General features: G+C 40.7%; 2 protein-coding genes across 2 annotated transcripts; both read right to left on the minus strand.

Annotated features, from left to right (window-relative positions):
* Positions 1-1,038: 1,038 nt before the first annotated feature.
* LOC137909823 (target of myb1 like 2 membrane trafficking protein) lies at positions 1,039-16,396 on the minus strand. Its single transcript, XM_068754249.1, has 15 exons — positions 16,345-16,396; positions 15,847-15,931; positions 14,611-14,689; positions 13,443-13,592; positions 12,597-12,731; positions 12,349-12,498; positions 12,017-12,133; positions 11,611-11,744; positions 11,410-11,461; positions 6,597-6,765; positions 6,028-6,157; positions 5,808-5,887; positions 4,445-4,494; positions 3,388-3,424; positions 1,039-3,317 (listed from the first exon to the last, which is right to left on the minus strand). Exons 1-15 carry the CDS (start codon positions 16,394-16,396, stop codon positions 3,169-3,171), a joined length of 1,569 nt encoding a protein of 522 aa, XP_068610350.1. The 3' UTR covers positions 1,039-3,168.
* A 442-nt stretch (positions 16,397-16,838) lies between these two features.
* On the minus strand, positions 16,839-20,684 carry atpaf2 (ATP synthase mitochondrial F1 complex assembly factor 2). Its single transcript, XM_068754578.1, has 8 exons — positions 20,375-20,684; positions 20,237-20,281; positions 19,916-20,064; positions 19,038-19,135; positions 18,554-18,634; positions 18,077-18,189; positions 17,813-17,928; positions 16,839-17,397 (listed from the first exon to the last, which is right to left on the minus strand). The coding sequence occupies exons 1-8, from the start codon at positions 20,490-20,492 to the stop codon at positions 17,260-17,262; spliced, it is 858 nt and encodes a 285-aa protein (XP_068610679.1). The 5' UTR covers positions 20,493-20,684; the 3' UTR covers positions 16,839-17,259.
* Between the last annotated feature and the right edge of the window lie 133 nt (positions 20,685-20,817).

Genomic DNA, 20,817 nt, shown 5'->3' on the forward strand with positions numbered 1-20,817 from the left:
TCCCCTAGAAATGTAGAAAAAATAAATAAAATGAATGCAATGGCACACAGGAATAACCAAGTACTTTCAATGTTTCAGATCTTTAAGAAATATAAATACTCCAGAGGAGATGGAACGTTCCCACTTCACATCCTGCTGGTGCTGAACATCTTCCCCTTCTCTTTATCTCATGAGAATTATGAAAAGCTCTGGAAGCATCTGACGTACCGGTATCTGTTATTCATTACATCCAGTAAATATAGAAAAACATACTGAGGGTATACTATTACCTAAAAATTATATCAGTATTTATAGCATAATGTTATTCGCAGTGAGCTGTTAATTACCGAGCTCTGCATTGCAGAGCAGATCCATTGCACGCGTGTCGCACGACATGCAATGCAACTACAATGCACCACAGCTCTGGTCCAGCTGCTCCGCTTTTACCTGCTCATTCTGTTTCACTGGATTCCTCCATGCTCCACAGTCCCACCAGCAGGATGTGCTAACAGACTGCTAGTGAAGATGAGGAACCAGACAGCATGTCTCCTCTCCAGCTCCAGCTCCACTCATTCTACAACAGACGTGGATCAGTTTGCGTCCATATCAGTGGTTCATTATGTTACAGCAGGTGCTGGCACAAGATCACACAGAGTAACATCACACACACGGTACCTTAGGATCTCTGCATTACTGCCTCATCAAATCTATTTCTCTGCTTAAAATTCATTGTAAATACAACACTATTCTCAAAATCTGAGGGCAATGATGAACCTGAAATCAAAAGTATTTACCTTACAGATAAATCCACATGACTTTAGAGGGATTGAGACTCGTTCCTGTGTGCTGGTGCGTTCTAGTTTACTGTCAAACAGACACACCCTTTCTTTTGACGCTCCAGTGGGTTCGGGTCGTCAAAAATGGTTTGCTACAGGCCAGATCCAGCCATTACCATCTGATGAGGGATCCAGGGTGATGAGGGTACGCTAAGGTGATGACTGGAGTGGCAGCAGAAAAGATTTGACTCCAGACAAAAGAAATTAAATAAAAAAAGGATGCTGACAATCTGCTTATGATTTATTAGAGTTCATGCACAAGTCAAACACAAATAGAAACGGGAGATGAGGCAACACAGGAAAATAGCAGTCACACAGTACAGCCTCCTAACACCATCTTTTCTTAAGTCAGTTTTTTTAATTTGCTTGGTGTTTTTAAAATGACTGAAATTCAGGTACCGATCACTGACAGCGCTAACACCGATATAAAGCAGGGTGACCCTGGGTGGCATCAAACAGAATATTAACACGTTTCTTTTGAAGACAGATTTTTTCTTTTTTTTTTTTTTAAACCAATCAACTGAGACTAACCCCATTACACAACATCTCATACACAAGGAGATGAAAGGAGGATGGATGTTTCCCTTTCAAAATGTGAAACATTGATTCTTGGTTGAACAGTAAGTTAAACACACATTCACCCTAACAAACACAACCATGACAAATAAAATACATTAGCCAGTATAAGGAAAAGCTGAACTCCATAAACAATAGCCAGAAAAACCACTAAATCCCACACAATCTCTCATTCTGTTCCTAGATATAGTTCAACTTTAGTTTTTGCACAATAAAATGATTCAAAATACTCACCCGACGAAATAAATTAATTCTACTCAAAGATTTCCCAGCATCTCATTCATTACATCAGGTTAAGTGTTGATTTACAGTGCAAGTTGAAAGGTTTACGCAACAGTCACTGTGTAAAGCGTGTCGGAACGGGTTTTTTTCCCGTTGTCAAAGAGTAAAAAGATCTCATTTGTAGCAGACGTCTGCAGCCGGCTCATTTCCGAAAAAAATGTTGTGTTGAAAGGTCAGGCCTTTTAAGTTGTCAACAGGAAGAACGAAATGAAAAATACACGACGATGTGCAAAAAGCTCCTGTAGTGTGATATTGATATTCTCATTACATCTCTGGATATCAGAGCAGCACATTTTGGAGGACCGGACTATGAGAAAACAGATCCGATTACAGTAAACAGATGTTTTCCCATTGGGGAGAAAGCACAGATTTGGTCCTTTGAAATTAATTTAGGAATAATAGAGCACAATTAATGCAAAAATATTTTTTTTAAAGATAAAACCTACAGAAAGTAAAAACCAGACCCACAATTTCAAGACTCAAAGAACCAAGAAAATTAGATGGTATTTTTCAGCAGATGGAATTAAGACCAACAACCTGCAAACAAATCCAGAAAGCAGCTTCAGGCTCATAAAACCATCTAATAATCTCGTGACCAACAAACAACTGCAGTCCAATCTGTCAAAGAATCTTCAACATGTGACTCAGAGGGAGGTAAAACTAGAAATCTGTAGGCGTGGTGTGCAAATGTCCCTCAGAAAAATCAATTCCCTTCTTCCATTTGAAATGAGTTTCTGTAAAAAGTTAGATGAATAATAATTCCATTCTTGTGGAAAAAAAATGTAGTGAGGTACATCCCTCAATTCAGTTTATGGAAGATAAACCCCTTTCCAAAAACTACATTTACATCTCTCTCTTTCATACATCTTAAATATACACCACTAATAAACTTGACATTTGTCATTTACAGATTTACAATTAAACTTAGACTAACTTGCCAAGGGACTAATACAAACACCAAAACAATATTGTGTATGCTCGCTGCCTCAGCAAGTATCAACTTTAATGTTTTCTGCTGGAGTTTCTTTAATCGCAGGAAGCTGAAGCTCAAATTTGAGGGTGCTACTGCAGGCTTTTTGGTAAGAAAATAATTCCGTACAGAATATGATCAGAAAAACGCCTCTTTTATGAAAAGTGACCACAGTTTTTTTTTACATTAGCTGCAACATGAAGCTCTGTAGTCCACGACAACGGGGCTTCTTCACGTCTATGGAAGGTAAAAGTCTCTCATACCGATCATCATGTGGGGGAGATCTATTGATGTGCCATTAATCATTAATGAAAGAGGCCATATGTTTGGTTTTCCCTTATTTTTGGATAAATTTATATTAATAATTCCCTTTTTACAAGGAGCGCATGTACAATGCTCTGTAGTGTGAAACTAAATGTTGTGATGGGTAAGATGTGTTTTAGTGTCAGGTCAGTCTGTCTGCGGGCGATGCTACTCGACTGGTCGGGTCTTAGGCCGAGGATCTGCAGGGCGATGGCGAGAGGTCTACAAAGCCATTAAAGAGTCCTCCGTCCTGTCCGGCTTCTTACGCCCGGGGGTTCCCTGAGCTGGGCCCGGTTCGCCACTAGGTGGTGACGGCAAACTGGGGGTCATCTCTGCAGCTTTAGCTCTCTCCTCAAGAAATTTGTCGAACTCTGGAAGAACAGGAAGTAGTAAGGGATCCAAATTATGTTCAGAAAAAAAGAAAGATTGCTGTTGCTGTACCTTCACTTGTCACGCCTTCTTCGCCTTCGTCTCCTTTCTGTTGAAAAGCAAACAGAAAGTCACAACAGGTAAATGATGAAAGAAACCTTAATTCACCACAAACCAAGGACAATTCTGGTCCCCAAACCACTGATAAACCAAAAACAGTCACCACAACAAAATTTACTTCTCCTTTTCCACACATTCCGTTAGCGCTCCGCGCTGCCCGCAGTTCCCATGGTCCAATATCATGCAAATAATTACGGAAATCACTAATATTTTCTATTGATTGCCGTTTGGAGAAAATATTATGAATGCCGAAGGACATCATGCACAACGTAACATGATTGCACACAGTTCTGTAAAATGAGCATGCAAACTTGAAACACAGATGGTCCCCACTTTAGACAACTTGGGAGTTACGACAGGCTTTCAGAAATGTAAACGTCTGCGTTCAGCGACAAGAAATCGCTTTGACGACAAGCGGAATGATGCATTGGCTCCGGAGTTGTGAGTACGAACGCATTTACAGTATAAATGACCTATATGCAAATATAAACATTTTCTAGCCAAACGGTTTCGGCCAACGGGGGGTTTCCTTTAATGCCGATACTGTTTAGCGATGGAGTCTCCGGAATGTAATGCCGTCGTTAAGTGAGGACCACCTGTACTTCATACCATAATTACATCGGATATATTTTATTTAGAGTCCTCTATCTTTTGGAAGATTTGTTTTAAGTTAGATAAGCATATTTTATAAAACGGACTAATATCGAGCTACAACTAAACATTTCCAGCAATTATAAGTCATTATCATCGCTTTATTACTCCTGTTCAGACTGGACGGAAAGCATTTTCTCCATAGACAACAGCCTCTTGCTTATTTTATTATTTGCCGTAATAATGACAAAATATCCCCCCCCCCACACACACAAAACAGTGTTAGTGACATAAAATGAACTATTGGTATGTGATTGATCAAAAATGGAGGAAATGTGAGGAAAATGTTGATTTCTGACTTTCATATTAGAAAAAGGACAGACACTGCAGTCGGAAATAAAAATCATGACGGGCTCACCACATCAGTACAGAGCCACTGCTCTATGTCCTTCATGACGGAGGACTGGCCTGCCATACCCTACGAGGTAGCATCAAGGCCACCACCGGTGACCAGAGGGTGAGGGGGTGGAAGCAATGCCACAACAGACAAAAAAATAAATAAAAGAAAATAAATCCCATCCCAAACAACAAAAACATGACTCAAATGAGCTTCAGTGTTAACTCAAATAGAACTGAAAAATAATATAAATAGAACTCAAGGTTTATGGATGGCAAGACAAACCCACACATGGTGATGAAAACGAGGAGTCATGCCTGTATGAGGGAGAACACAAGCTGAAGATGCAGCGAGCAGTCTGACAACACATCGGGTCGCTTCGGCCGGTAACCACGGTCAGCAGAGCAGGGAGGGGTTATGAGACTGTTTTATGTCTGTGTGTTAGGAGCAACATCTGACTGCGTTTAGTTCCTGTTCTGCTCGAACATTTCAGCAGTTAGAGAATTATCAAAAAGCTTCACACACAATAAAGTCAGCAAATAAAGAAACCTGCCTCCCGAAGATGAATCCTAACTGCCTGACCTGTGATTCGACATACAGCAGATTTTGGCGGTTGCAGTACAAGTTAGGGTTACGACTCTGCCGTTTGTTACATGTACTCTGCAGGATCCGAGTCGATCAGCTGTGGCTGTTGGTGATGAGGTTGGAGTCTGGAGATTGTGCTTTGGAATACAGCTGAGAGACTATTTCTTCCCATCTGCATTTCTTTTTCTCACAAAATTTGTTTCATTCTTTGCCGAGTATCAGGCTTGCTAGATAACCCAGACAAACGCCAGAGACAGGTTGAAAGATACTTCTGTTAAAACACACACAATGAAACACAAGCTAAACATGAAGAGGAAAAAACATGCTCAGGCCAAGTTCAAAACTTTATTTGTTATCTAATTTAGTGACTTTTAGCATCCAACTATACAAGTTACAGGTATTCGTCGACTTATGACTATACGACAGTTCGACTTTACGACCGCATTGGTTTTTCTGTTTATGACATGCGTTTTTACGACATACCGGAAAGTGAACGAGCAAATCATGTGCAGGACAGTTACTGCAATCTTACCCACGATGTCTACGAAGAGGAAATTGTCTCTTTCTACTCGTCATTTACAGTATCATGACACATGAGCATAATATACTTAGGGTAATTTAACATGGGCCAAAACCCTCGGAACCAATTGTGGTTACAAGTCAACGACTACCTGTACACAGCATGAGTAACTGTCCGCTTCGTCGTGGTTAAGTTGAGTACATGACGCACGTACAGACACTCAAATGTTTATTGAACTGACCGAAAAGACAAAAGTAGAGTAAAGTCTGTCACTGGGACTCACCGCTGCTGCAGCTGGCTGTAGGACATCCAGAGTGGGAGTAATGCCACCGGTGGCATTTATGTCTTCTGCTGCAGAGCTGAAAAGGTGAGGGGGGGGGGGAAAGTAGGAGCTTTACAAAAAAAAATCATAAGAAATGCTGCTGAACCAGCAAACTAACCCCTTAAAAACTGTGGGATGTAAAGCAGATGCAACTCTAGATTTCGGCTGTGTCCTTACATCGTGCATGGCGGTGCAGACAAAGCTCCGGTCCTGGTTTGAGCGAACACGTCAAAGTCATCCTGCGTGGGTGGAGGCTTGCAGCTGGGCAGCGAGCTCAAGGTGCTGCTCACGCTGTCTGCACCCATGTCTGGAGAGAAAACACTTTCATACCCTACAACTCTTCAGCACAAATTTTACTTCATTCATTTTAAAAACTAATCCAATATCATGGGCTTTTCTTCTTTTCTTTTTTTTGTTTTTTTTAAAGATGCTTTGCAATTAATTAGAACAAAATATTTAAACAGCCACAGCTGGCACTGAATAACAGGTCAAGTGTAGAATCAGACGTCAGATAAATTAAGTCTACAGCAATCTGCGGTGGCACAGACGCGGCAGTTAAACTAATAGCTCTTTTGAGGGTTCATTTATTTATAAGACTGGAAGCAAGGCAACCTCAAAGAGACAACAGGACGAGGCCTTGGACTTGCCCAGTCTTCCAGTCTTTACGCTTTGATCCAGGATTATACATGAATGTAACGTATATTCCAAATCACTTTTAGTGTGATGAGGTGGCTGGCTCTACCTACCAAGTACAGCCAGGCGGGAGGCCAACGTGGCCGGCGAGGAGGGAGTTCCCCCGGGGGCTGCGATGGTGGGGGGCAGACTGGTCGGGACCGCATTCGGTATGTTGCTGACCACTGCTGGGGAGCCTGGGCCAAGGTCTATGAGGTTGTCATCTGTGGCCTCACTCAGGACCTGGTGAAAGAGAATCAATGAGAGCTCTGGTTCCATATAGGATCGGAGTAGAGGATGGTTTCTGGCTCATGAGCAGGAAAATAAATCCATTAGTGAGAGGCTAAGGAAAAGCAGGGTCATGACGGTATATAAATTCTTGATTCCCTGGAATTTTCTTTCTTTTTTTTTTATCAGTTTGAGGCTGAAATTAAAAATGAAGGCATACCCCATTGCAAATCTTGTAAGAAGTGTCTGTTGCCTTTAGGAGAGCATGGGAATGTTGAGAATATGGTGGATGGAAGGAAATTAATAAAAAATAATGTTTCTTAAAGGGATCCAAAGAATACTAATACAATTATTTAGGTTTTAATGTTTGACAGGAGGAGATGGGGAAAATTAATTTACCATAAATTCTTTAAAAGTACAGTCATGAAGTATAAATAATCCCCTTAAGAAAGTAGAAATACAGCAGAGAGGGATGAGGGGAGACAATTCTCAGGGCTTTGGGTGGTTTACGCTTTGCAAACCTCAAACCTTTACCGTTTGAGATGAGCAAGCACTAAATGATAGTGATTCATTTCTTAATCTTGTGTCACCGAAGCTCTACCTCGAGGTTTGTCAAAGACAAAACATGCCATACGGGGTGACAGGAGCGTACTATTTATCCATGTTTCTACAGCCACTGTGGGGTGACAGGGAAGTTGACAATGTTTTCATACTTGCCTGCCTCAGCTAGTCACAGAAACAGGAAAAAGTAAAGAGCAGAAAGGAAGAGACAGTGAATACCATCAACGTGGCTGTGCAGGGACACAATGCAACAACATGGTAACTGATGACGAGCTAACATTTGAGGCAAACGCCGATGCTGTTTGTGCAAAGGCCCACCAGCGCTTTAGTGTGACGTTTTGGTGTGGATACCTCTATTACGAAGACGTTTTATTAAATATGTTTAAACCTCGTCTTTTATTTGCTGGTTTGGGTCCCTTACTTTGAAGGGCAAAAACAGGCTGATCAGCATCAGAAAGAAGTGTAGCAAGATGGCGGGGGTCAGCTTTCGGGAGCTTTCTGTCCTGTACAGGGCCAGAGTAACAAAAAAAAAAAGCACAAGCTGTCCTGGTTGACCCGACTCACCGCTGTCCTCTGAATACAGGCTGCTGCCTTCCGGTCGTCGGCACATGGTACAAAAGTGCAGGACAAATAGATTACAAAATTAATTTCTCCCTGCATCTATTAGTTTTATCAACAGCCTGTTATGAGCAACTTGTTATATTTTAATTGTATGAATGAATTGCTGTGTGTTCTCCGCTGGCTGTTCAACAAATTGCCCCTCACAGGGATAAGAACGTTTTCTGATTCTGAATTATGGAGGGTATACAGTGCCAAAATAAAAATCGAAACCCAATGAAGATGCGCGTCCATGCGCCTCTCGTCTTACGTCAGTTTCTGGTGCTTATGTGAATTGTAAAAAGGATTCAGTTAATGCAGAAATCAGGTGGAGACAGAGGAAAATTAACAGTCAAGCACCAAATGCTTGAAGGTTCCAAGACGAAAATATCTTGAATCAAGCCAACTTGCTTTTTTTGACAAAATATTTTTCTAGCAGGGAGTTTTTATTTTAGAAAATATTACTTATTGCTTTTACATTCTAAAATGTAAAATATATACCTAATATTAGGTATACTGTTTTAAGTCTAACTCACCTAATGCATAATTGTTTTGCTGGTTCTAACTTGAAACGAAAATTGAAAGAATTGTTCCTCGATGTCTTATTTCATTTACCTCTCTTCACAATTAGAGACCAATCACAGTTGTTCTTTTATATATATATATATATATATATATACACACACAATGGAAACTTTTAAAATACAGTTACAAATGCAACAGACTGGACTTTTTTGGATATTGCACAAGTTTTATTTCTTTTTTTAGCAATAGGATTTCATTTCTAAAAGTAGTGCAAGGACATTAACCTTAGTCAGGATGAATTCTTTTAGGGACAATGTGCTCAAGATAAGTATGTTCCAGGCTGTGGTAACAATGGATGATAGATTACAATGCTTTTGACATGAGGTAATTATAGTGCAGTGGTTAGTGCACTTGCAGCCGTTAGCAATGCCTCACAGCAACATTGAATTGTAAAACATGACAAGATGGATATACCGGCCCTTGTTTTAGTTATTTTAAGATATATTTTACTTTTGTTTTTATCTGTTTCTATGAACTTATTTTTCATCAGTCAAAGGTGAAATATGTTTTTACTTTAATTTGAAACAAGGCAGGAATGCATTTAGGACAGCTTTAAAAAAACAAAAACAAATGGAAAGTGATCAGGAAATTGACCGACTGCCAGATGATAAGGACATTATATGAGGAATGGCACTGGCTCTGACGAGATGCTGACATTTTTAGTGCGTGTTAAATAGTTATCCAATAGCACCACAAAATGGCTTCGTTCGAAATAAGCCTCTTATTACTTTGCAATGAGTAGCCATAAATCATTTGGTAGCTGTGAGGAGGGTGGGAGCACGAAGCATTCAGAGTATGGAGGAGGGAGAGACACTTCTGAGATTAAATTCCACTCCAACTGTTCTGTGTATGTTTATCATGCTAACCCAGTGCTTTAAAAATAGAACAAACATTTAAGAAATTAAGCACCAGCAAAGAATCTGAAAAGTAGCAGCAGCGCCAGAGTCTGCCTTTGACCAAGGAGCACAAAATATTTATGAACTGTACGAGCTGATAATTTATATCCATATTAAAAAAATGGAAGCAATATAACACAATGACCAGGCCTTTGCTTCCAATCATTTGTCTATTTGGAATACCTGGGGACTTCAAAAACTTGTAACAAGCCTGCTTTCACTATTATTTGTAACTATAAACAAGAAAACCAAATTAAAGCCGCAAGCGGCATCGTAGGCCCTCGCCGGCCGACAGGCTGATGAGCTGACCTGCCGAAGTGCTTCACAAGTGTCTAGATTTGAGCTGCACGAGTAGCTCACAGTTTAGTCAAATCGTTATTTGGATTATACGGCCATCTGCCATCAGGACTTTAAGTTTCAATCCATATCCACACATAATAATGATAAAAAAATATACATTTTTTGTATTTTGTATTTCTTCCCTTTCCATACAGCATGAGTAGCCGGTGGGGGGGATCAATAATGGTATTCGGTGCATTTAAGAGGGGTCATTAATTCGGTCTTTTGTTTCCTAAAAATAATATTGATAAAGAATATATTAATATTCTGAAGAAAAGCATTCTTCCAAAATCAAAGCAGATGGACATCAAAGGGTCAAGTTATACAAGTAAGGTTTGATTGAATTGTCCAGGCAATTGCAACGAATTACAATTGCAATTCGTAAAATTACAATGACAGATTCTCAAATGTCTACTTTGGAATGCAAAGGTCCACAAGTAAACAGGAACATGAATGGATCAACGGTTAAGCCACGCAACCCGCATCCCAGGCGGTTTGAAATATGCACCAACGTGGTGCTCCACAAGGCTAAGAACGCTTGGGAAAGCATCCGCTCTCCACCTTGAAGAGGAGACTGAGCAAGTCAAGTCCGAAAAACTGCTCAACATGGTTGCACCTAAGAAATTACAGGAACTGGTGAGGCAGGTGAAAGAGCTGAAAATAGACACAGAGGAGAGGCTTAAGGGACTGACCGATCTGATCTTTGAGAAGGCCATCTCAGAGCGCGAGTACTCTGGGCTCTATGCCAGCATGTGCCACTCCCTTATGGATTTGAATGTTTCCAACCCAGACAAGCCTGGAATTGTTGGAAAGTTCCGCTCTCTTCTGATCAATCAATGCAAGAAAGAGTTTGGAAATGTTCTACATGAAGATGATGAAGTTCTTGAAAAGAAAAAAAGAGTTAGAGGCTGCCAAAAATGAACAAGAGCGTGCTGACCTTAAGGTAGAGCTGGAGGACGCCAGATACAAGGCCCGCCAGCGATCACTGGGAAACATACGATTTATCGGTGAGCGCTTCAATTTACAAATATTGGCAGCCAAAGTCATTCCCAATTGTGTTTGTGAACTACTCAAGAATCGTGATGAGGTGTCGCTAGAGTGTCTCTGCAAGCTGCTCTCAGTGACCGCAGCAACCCTGGACGTTGACAGCGACCAACCGCAAATGGATCAGTACTTCGACCAGATCCACAATATCATCACAGAGAGGAAATCTTCAACCAGAATCCGGTTCATGCTGGAAGATACATTGGCCCTTAAAAAGCGCAACTGTCCTAAAACTATTGAACCGATCCGCAAGGAAGCAGAAAAGGAAGAGAAGAGCCCCTCTTGCGAGGATAGTGGATGCGGAACGAGAATCAACACAGGCACCCAAGGTTTGATTTGATTTGAGTGTTTTTAAACGGCCGGAACGGATTAAATTGTTTTCAGTTATTTTATATGGGAAAAATGTATTTGACATGCGAGTGATTCGAGCTACGAGCTCGGTTCAGGAACAAATTATACTCAAATGTCAAGGTATTACTGTATACGCGCGTCTTTGTTTGGTTTTTGACAGGTAACTGGATAGATACACCTAATCATATTTGTACTACCGTAAAATACAAATCCACACTGCGGAAACTAAAAAGCAATAAATCAGAGAATAAGAAAATAGTTTTTCCCATCCGAGTGACTAACTCACCCCATTGTTGACACCCTGAGCCAAGGACCTCCCAGACCTGAACCTCTCGTACCTGAGGCAAAGACAATAGGAAAGCAACCTCAAAGAGGTTTCAAGTTGACCTACCAAATATGTGCAAACATGCAAGGATGTCCAAGTATAGATGAGTTTGCGTGTGCACATTCTCTTTGCTTGCATCTGTATTTTATGTTCATTACTAACCTTTCGTAGCGCAAGAAAATGTTATTGAGGTCATCGTTAACGTGCAGCAGCTCCTCAGTCACTGCTTCATTGGAAACGCAGGCGATGAGCTCCATTATCCGCTGCTGCATGGCTCTACAAGTCCTGTTCAGCTCCTGAAAACGTGCAAAGATAAGAGTACAAACACAGATCAAAGTGCGTGTCGGCTGAGTGAGGGATCTCTTTTACATCTCCTCTTAACATATACTTTCATCTTTGTTTTCCTGTCTATGTTTTGAACCGTTCTGTGCACCACCGTCTTATTCTTGCTGGGCTTACGCATCACTTTGTGGCAAGATTTAAACAAGCGGTTGTAATTATGCCAGAAACAAAGAGGATCTTTTTATTCGTCAATCAACACGCATTAACAAACACACAGGTTTCTTGCCTGTAGTAACTCATAGTCTGAAGTATCCTCTTGTCCCGGGACCATCTCGGTTAGCATCTCCGACATCACCTTAGTGTTTCCACGAACAATGCCCAACTCACTGCGCAGTCGGCAAATCTGAACATCAGAGGTAAAAATCAGCAAAAAACTTCGTTTGACATTCTAAAAGTAGCAGTAAAAAAACAACAAATAAAGCATTTAACTTTGGAGCCAATAGCATGACTAAACACAGTGACTCCCATCCAGGGGTACCATCAGGTAGCACCTGATAGCTCAATAAGAATTTAGTTGAACTAAATAAATTAAATCTGTTCATGAGAGTAATGTTGTACCTGCTCAGGCGTAGGATTGACGGCTCCAGCTGCATGAATGTTGGGGACTTGAGGAGTGGTGTAGGCTGGTGGGATGGTCTGCGGTGTGGGCTGAGTCATAGTGGTGGCATACTTATTCAGTGTGGAGTCACCCTCTGGAGCAGACGCTACCTAGAGGCAACACGAGATATAATATATAAGAGAATGACTTCACACTAGGGTTGTCTGTGCAAAGAAAGATCGGAGCTGCTCAGGATGATGCCCGCTACCCGCTGAGGTGTGTGTATAGGCGACAGAGTCTCAAGGTCAGACATGGGGTACTCGATCCCTTTCCTCTTTAGCTCCTCATAGATTTGGACAACACCTGTAAGATCTGGACTGCTCCTGAATGCATCAGCCCAAGCCTGAAAAAGAGTGAGGAAAGTTAACGGAGCTTCTTTCACAGCGGTGGACAGGCTACCGCTAAACAGGGCCTTTGCAAACACATACAGAAACACACGGCACACTTTTTGAAGGCAGAGCCGTTATCCAAAGCCATTCGACACAGTTTGACCTAAACTCTAATACTCTAACACCCAAGAAATAACCCGGGTGGTTATTGATCACCGACCAACACCAACGCAGTCTCTGTCCACTGCGCTTTAGCCATCTTGCTAAAGAAATACTATTATTTCTGTCACATAAAGGGAGTGCTGTTCACTAGATTTTCTGCACAGTTTTCTCACCTCCTTTAACAAACGCATTTGTTACCAAAATATTTGTAACACATGATTTTAATATTTCCTGCAGGTTTTAATTCATGTATGCCCCATTCCCGAATCCATTTTGTAAGCTGTGGTCATGTGATTTCCTTGGTAGAAATAAGAGCGGGCTACACGAGCCTAGCATTGTTAACTGAGCTCTGACACGTAACTAGAGCTGCTCCTGATGAAGGATGAAGGTTTGGGGATATCTCAGTCTACCTGAGGCTACGTTTGGGACGACAAGGCGGCGCATGCATTGTGACTCAAACATTGTGAGTCAAACGAACTACACTAAAACACTTTTGTTAAAAATGTCTCACCAATGACTCAATAGGAAATCATTCATTTGCCCGACCGTCTCTCCGATCTTACCTGAATCAGGGCAAGAACTTTATCTTGAACGATTGTAGGTGGGTTGTTTTTAGGGGAGATGATTTTAACAAGCACACCATCAACAAAGTCCCTGCTCGTGACCAGAGCATGAAAACGATGGCCGCAGTTTTTCACACACGTCTCCAAGACCTAACAGATGCGGACAAGAAATACAGTTTGGCAAACTGTGAATCACATGTTAGACATATTACAGTTGGACATAGAATGGACATGATTTCATTTAGTGAAAATTGTCTTTTGAGTAAATTATGCATCATAATTCGGATTGATTTGGTAAGCTATATTTTCATTTAGCTAGTCTTGTCTTGTGTCAACTTGTCCACATTATCTTTTATCATAGCCAATATTATCCCATTTTTCATTTCAGTCTTAGTCAACTAAACCTCTGGGCATTTCAGTCCATCTTAGGTCACAGCAGACATACCTGAAAATTACCCAAAAGAACGTAGCTTTGTACGAAGTGTCTGGATTGATTATGTAACGCACCATCAATCCAGAAATTAAAAAGGGATTTGCAATGTTTATTTTGGACCACGCCCAGCGAGTCAGGTTTCTTATTCTAACTTTAAAATTCGTTATGACGATTGTGGTTCAAAACCTCTAATCCTATACCTTACCCAGTAAAACTTTTAATGCTGAATACCAGCTATCCTAAGGGAAACTTTAGAGTTAACTGGCTACTAGACAGTTAGATTTGTCTTTTGCCAATTTTCAGACTTGTACGTCAGGACCTCAGTCGGAATTCTTTACAGATTCCTGCTCTGGCTTCATCCTGGCCAGGATTAGTTCGCTATCTTTTTGGTCCCATCGCACACGCTCACGCTCCACCTTCCAGACGGAGTTAGTGAGATAGGCCGATTGTAATCTCACCTCAACCGGCAAGGCACAGGAAACTACACTGCTCATGCCATCCAGTGAACACAATCTCTATTGGACAAATGTGTCGTGGCCATTTTATCTTTTTAAACTACATTTCAAGTCTCATCTTTTTCATCATGTCCAGCAGATTTGGCTTATCTTCCTCTTGGACATAAAGGTTGTTTGACGAAAGCCTTGTCATAACATTTTTTTTTTTTTTAAGAACTCACCATCTAACTATTTATTTATTCCACATACAATAATTTGAGGTATATTAAGTCGAACTCACCGTTAAAGCAAACATCACTTCCCTATAGTTTCTGTTGCCATTCAGTCTCTTCTTCACTGCTCTGATAGCATCCTTTGGTCTGCAAAATAAACACACCAACACAAAAAAATAGCAAAGTACAGAATGCCACCTGCTGATAAATGGACTATTATGTCATTCATTCAGTTTACATTTAAGGTACAATTACCGTATGAAGCGTCTAAGTACCGGCCAACTCTCTCCCTCCCTACTCCTCTCACTGCACAGTGCACACCGCTGTTAGGCACATGTCAATGATTACCGGAGTTTTCACAATCTATGCCGTGGCAGTAGGACTTCTCGTGCAGGAATAATTTACTCCTGAAATCTATTTAAAGATAAAAATCAGTCTTGCGGCAGTGGGTGTGTGGCACTGTTCCATTCAGCACAGCAGCAGTCTGATTCACAGTACACTACAGAAGACAACAACCCACCTGAGCCAAGTTACAACTAACCAAGCAAGACTTGATCATCAGAAGTTACAAAGAATAGACGTAAAGAAGGTCGAGGACTTCAGGTACCTCGGGTCAACAGGGCAGAGTGATGGAGAGAATGTGGAAAGGAAGTGAAGAATCGTGTGCAGGCAGGCTGGAACAGGTGGAGGAAAGTATCGGGTGTGCTCTGTGATAGGAGAGAGTCAGAGAGGATGAAGGGAAAGGTCTACAAGACGGTGGTGAGGACAGCCATGATGGACGGCTGAGAGACAGCGTCTCTGAGGAAAAGACAGGAGGCGGAGCTAGAAGTGGAGGAGATGAAGATGCTGAGGTTCTCCTTGGGAGTGACGAGGTTGGATTAGAAACGAGACAATAAGAGGGACAGTGAAGGTTAGACGTTTTGGAGACAAGGTCAGAGAGACCAGACTTTGATGGTTTGGACATGTCCAGAGGAGAGACAGGGACTATATCGGGAGAAGGACGCTGAGGATGGAACTGCCAGGGAACAGGACTAGAGGACGACCCAGGAGAAGATACATGGACGTAGTGAGGGAGGACATGAGAGTGGCTGGTGTTGGGGAGGACAATGCAAAGGACAGGGTGAAGTGGAGAAGGTTGATTTGATGTGGCGATCCTTCACGGGACAAGCCGAAAGTACAATAGCAGCATAGCCGAAGACCTATAACTCGTAGTGTGACCCGAGTAAAACAAATAAACAGGAAAAGGTCGATTTTAAGCATCTCGTCGAAGCACTAACAGACATTGATCTTCCCTGGGCACTCACCCATCCTCCGTTTCATTGATGATATCACATATTTCCATGTTGAGGGTCCAGTCTTCACTTTGCAGAGAGCCATCTGTCGCTCTCTCTGGAAAACACGAGTACTCGATAAGGAAAATAACCTCATGCTGAAAAGGAGCCTCAGGAAAATACTTCAGACACATTCTGCGACGATGACTGTCGCTAGCTGGCTGACAGCTAATTTGGTTATTAGTCATCGTTTAAGACACAACTAGCTGTATTAGTCAGGATTTGAATATTGCGCTGTTACACTGACGGTGACAGAAATCACTGCTATAGTTTGTTAACAATAGTCCTACCCGAACGACAGCAGAATGACCGCTACTGTAACTTAGCTAGATGGCTAGCGGGTGTTCCAGCTGTAAATAACGTTAGCATGCTAAATGTAGCACGGCCGTAAGAGACTATCGCGCGAGATAAATTACATTGGAAACATGTACGATAATCGTCATTCGGTGTAATTCGTACATGTTTACATACCAATGCAGTGCCCCACTGGGGTACTGTAAGGATTCCCCAAAAGGAACTCCATCTTGCTCGACAAGAAAACAACTCAGTCCATGGGATAAGCGACACAAGGAAGCGTCCTCCGAGTCCCGCCCACCGACTGAAGTAATTGGTGGAGATATCAAGTCCCTGAGCTTGATTGGACAGCTCCGACACTGCGTCACGAGAGTCGTTCAAGACGCCAAAGGTTGTGTAGAAAAGTATAATACATGCGTTTTACGACTGGAGTGACTCGATATTGGTAATAATGTTATTAATGGCAAAATGTTATGCCTTGCTAAAATTTTATTTCATGATGGAATTATTTTGTTTTGTTTTTTACAATAGAATAGATGAAAAGAATGGCATTAAAAATGGTTTTACCATATCAAATGACAAGGCAATGAAAATCCCATTTAGTCATGGATGCTGTCTGTGTTTTTAGCTAAAACTAAACTTTTTGTAAAAACAGAAGTATGCAGGCGAGATGAAGATAAATATGCATTTAATTTTTTACAGCACAACCACAAAAAAATACTTGACAGCAAGAATTGCAGTGTGCTTTTAGAAAAGCAAATTCACTTTTTATCAGAATATGAAAGCAAGTGTGAGGATTTAAAAAATGCCCACAAGGAAACTGACATGATTAGCAATCATTCTATTGAAACCCTGTGCATTACCCAAAAAGTCTTAGACGACTGAGAACCGAATGGAAACTCTTAAAGGTGTCTGCAAAAATCCAGCCGATATTTAACTGGAGTGAGATGACTCTAAATCTAAAGTATACCACAGACACAACCAGTGCAAAGACTAAACAAACCATGTGTCGTGTTTGTCTGCAAAATTACGGAGAAACCAAAATAAACAGCATCTCAATTTGAGAGCAGAGTTTAGATTTTAGTTTAAGCCTCAGTCCTGCATAAGTTTACGTTTGACAGTTGAACTCTCAGATGAGAGGTGAACAAAAAGAGCTCCAGCAGCAGTTCGTACTCTCAGCTCATACATGTCATAATCATGGGCCCACTCCACGTTTCCCCAGCAACGAATCTGTGTAGAAGAAAAAAAAAAAGGAAAATAATATCTATCAGGGCAGACAAGAACTCAGAAGTAAAGTAATTCCCTCCTCTTCATTGTACATCGAGGATCCAGGTACGGTTTCATGGCTAAATGATGAAGATGTGGACTGGTTGTTCCTAAATACATTAATAAGTTATGCAAGCCTTTCTGAGTTTCTCACAATAAAAAAGTTTCTATAAAATAAAGCCAATTAAAAGCTTGCTTGAAGAAAAATAGATTCCCTTTGCAGCGGAAATACAGATATTTCTGACCGACATGCTTTAAAAAAGCAGCCAAATAATTCATCACAAAATACAAGCCAATCATCTCTCTTGTTTAGTTTCTACAATACGGTAAGTTATACAAAATAAAAGCAGTGACAGAAAACATTCAGCTACTCGCCTACCTGATACTCTTCCTCGAGTCTGGAGAGCAGCACAGCCTGTTCTACACTCAGATATCTGTCAATCAGCCCCATTGACAACACAATAGACTTCAGCTGTGCGATCACATACTCAAGCCCTGCAAAATAAAATTAAAATTAAAAAGGTGCCCGACTACTATTAAAGGCATAGTATAAAAATATTTATCCGTGCAATACTTTTATTTGGACAGTTTACAGTTACTACAATAACCCAATTTAAAGACTCTTCTACATGTAATTTCTTACCCGTCAGGGACCATAAGTTGTAAGAATGAAGGTGTTGCCGGAACGCGTCTTTGGTTGCTTCTGGGATTTCAGGACCCAAAATGCTGGACGAAGAACCAATTGTGACATTATATCTGCAATGAAGTCATGGGAAATTAAGACAATCAGGACAGAGATCTAAAAGTCATTTTTAAACCTGGACCATAAGCGAAGTGGATAATAAACGGGAGGTAGTGATGGAAAATGCGTTTATGTTTTATCCAGTTGTACGAATGGGAGAGTTTCTAACATTTGTGCTAAATAACTGCCTTAAGCCAGTTATCAAGTATTAGACAGCAGCCAGTCCCACTATTTACAGAACAGACATTTTTCCTGTCAAACACGACCAGTTTTACCGGCTTTGTGTTCTTAAAGCAGCTCAATCACCTCCCCTCTCTTCAATAGTGTTCAAAAAATACAGAAGGTACATTTTAAAGCAGAAGCTCGTGCTGCGGTTACCTGTTTTCAATCCATTGCAGCACAGGATCCCATTCATTCTTCTGTAGATCAACCAATCCATAGGGCTCATCGACTCTGTAACTGCACAAAACACAAACAATTTAACGACACAAAATGTACCGGTAGTTCAATAAAACAAATATCTTGTTTTCTTTATTACATATGATCTGTTTAATTCATCTTATCACTGATGATTTTATTTTGTCCTACATACAAACATGGGTTTTAACTGAAAGGATGCCATTTAATATACACCATGCATGTCAAGCTCTAAGTTTTTGCTGTCTTTGAATGCATTTATGTGCAAACAAATATTTTATATTGAGTTAATGGAGTATTGCTAGTACTCAGACCAGATATGGATGTGCAGAACACAGAACAGGTTGCTGATGCCATTCAGAGGAAATCAAAAAGACACTGTTATATAAATATATCTATTAAATATATCTTAAAATGAATACTGGTAAGTAAATTAATTGTATACCAGACAGTATCCGTCTCCAGAAACTTCAGGGCAGCATTGATCGTTTGGTCCTTGTTACGTTGGGAGGGATTGTCCAGAGCTGTGTAGCACAATGTAGTCTGCAAAGGAAGTTAAACAAAATAAGTTTGTCAGTTATATTTCTGTTTTATTGTCTTTCACTATCATCATTACAAAGAAAAGCAAGGCTCAACCTTATTACCAGCAATATTTCCCGAGAACCAGGTGGCTATAAATCAAATCTGTTTTAATATACTGTATCTATCATTTCTTGGTCTCACAAAATCTGCCGTTATCATTACAATAAGCATGACATGCAAACCATGTATTTTTCATAGCATGAAAAGAGTTCCATATTTATTGTATAGAGTATAATTAAAAACATATAAAATTGCCATTTGAAAGTTGTCCAAGGATCTCCCCCCTCTGTTAGATTCAAAATTATTTAAACAGAACATTTAGTTTATTAAAATATACTATTTATCAGCTGCTAACAGGAATGAATTAAGATTCTTCTCAAAAGCTGTTTAGAGCTGGTGCCTGAACATGCATCCCATTTGAGGTGCTCATAGCAACAAAACGCTTTCTATAAAATTGGTAAATAAACATTGGTCAATAATCAACCGCGATATTGAGGAGCAAATTTGAAAGCCACATTGACTGCAATGACTCACTGAAAATGACAGTGATCCAGAATCCAGGATCTCTTCTGGATCATAACTGAAATGTAATAATCTGTTCCTGGGAAGATTCCCAAAATGTTCTGAAAGTTTTTATTAAGATCCCTCCAGAACGTTTTTTGTTATCTTGCTCACAGGCGGACAGACAGACACCAGCGATTACATAACCTCCGTTCCTGGGGAGGAAACCAAAGGACGTACCAGGTGCATCGTGTAGAACTTGAGGGTGTCCCTTTGAGCATCCCACTCGGTTGCCACGGCAACGGCGAGGGCTTCATTTGGTACTGTGAAGAGTTTCCCTGCGGGCGTTTTCAGTTTCTTTCTGTCCAGGTTTATCTCAAATAAACCAGCTGCATGAAATAACAGAAACATGGAGGGACAGCAAGTTAAATCCTTAGTTCTGTAATCAAGAATAATTACATTTGACATTTCTACAAAGGAGGTGAGCGAAGAGGAGGGTCACCTTCTACACTCAGCTATATTGTAATTGTCACAGTCTGACCTTTGACACTTGATACGTACCTTCACCTTGTGATATGCTAACATCTTTATAAAATCTTTTTCTTTCTGGAAAAAAGCAGGAAGCATTGCTTTAATCAATAACAGCGTGGAAGACTCAATTGATCGATAGGTTTGGTGGTGCAAAAAAATATACCTTACCTGTTGTGGCTGTAGAATATTTCATAGCGAACTCATTGTGCCGACTTCTTGCGTACACATTACTAAGTGAAAAGGTATGTCTAGAGAAACTCTGGAATCCAACAAGGCTCCTAAACATTGCTAAAATTTTGTAAATATGTTTTTTTTAAAGAACGCAAGCTAACTGTCTTAGCTAGGCTAACTGTTAAGGGCCGCAGTAAATGGGATGCATTCCCCTAAATTGTATTTTATGCTCGAAGCGATGCTAATATAGTCTCCGTTTCTATTTATTTGTGCATGTTTCTGCTAAAGCTTTCACGTTGCATCTCCGTCGTTCAGACGCAACGCGTGCGACCTTCCTTCCTACACTCGACGAATAACCTCGCAGATATTTTAGTATCTGGGAAGTGTAGTTCTATATGCTCGTCTACGAATATTTACGAAACAGGACGAAACTACACACA

The sequence above is a fragment of the Brachionichthys hirsutus genome, chromosome 21 (genome assembly GCF_040956055.1).
Source record: "Brachionichthys hirsutus isolate HB-005 chromosome 21, CSIRO-AGI_Bhir_v1, whole genome shotgun sequence".
NCBI classification, from domain to species: Eukaryota; Metazoa; Chordata; class Actinopteri; order Lophiiformes; family Brachionichthyidae; genus Brachionichthys; species Brachionichthys hirsutus.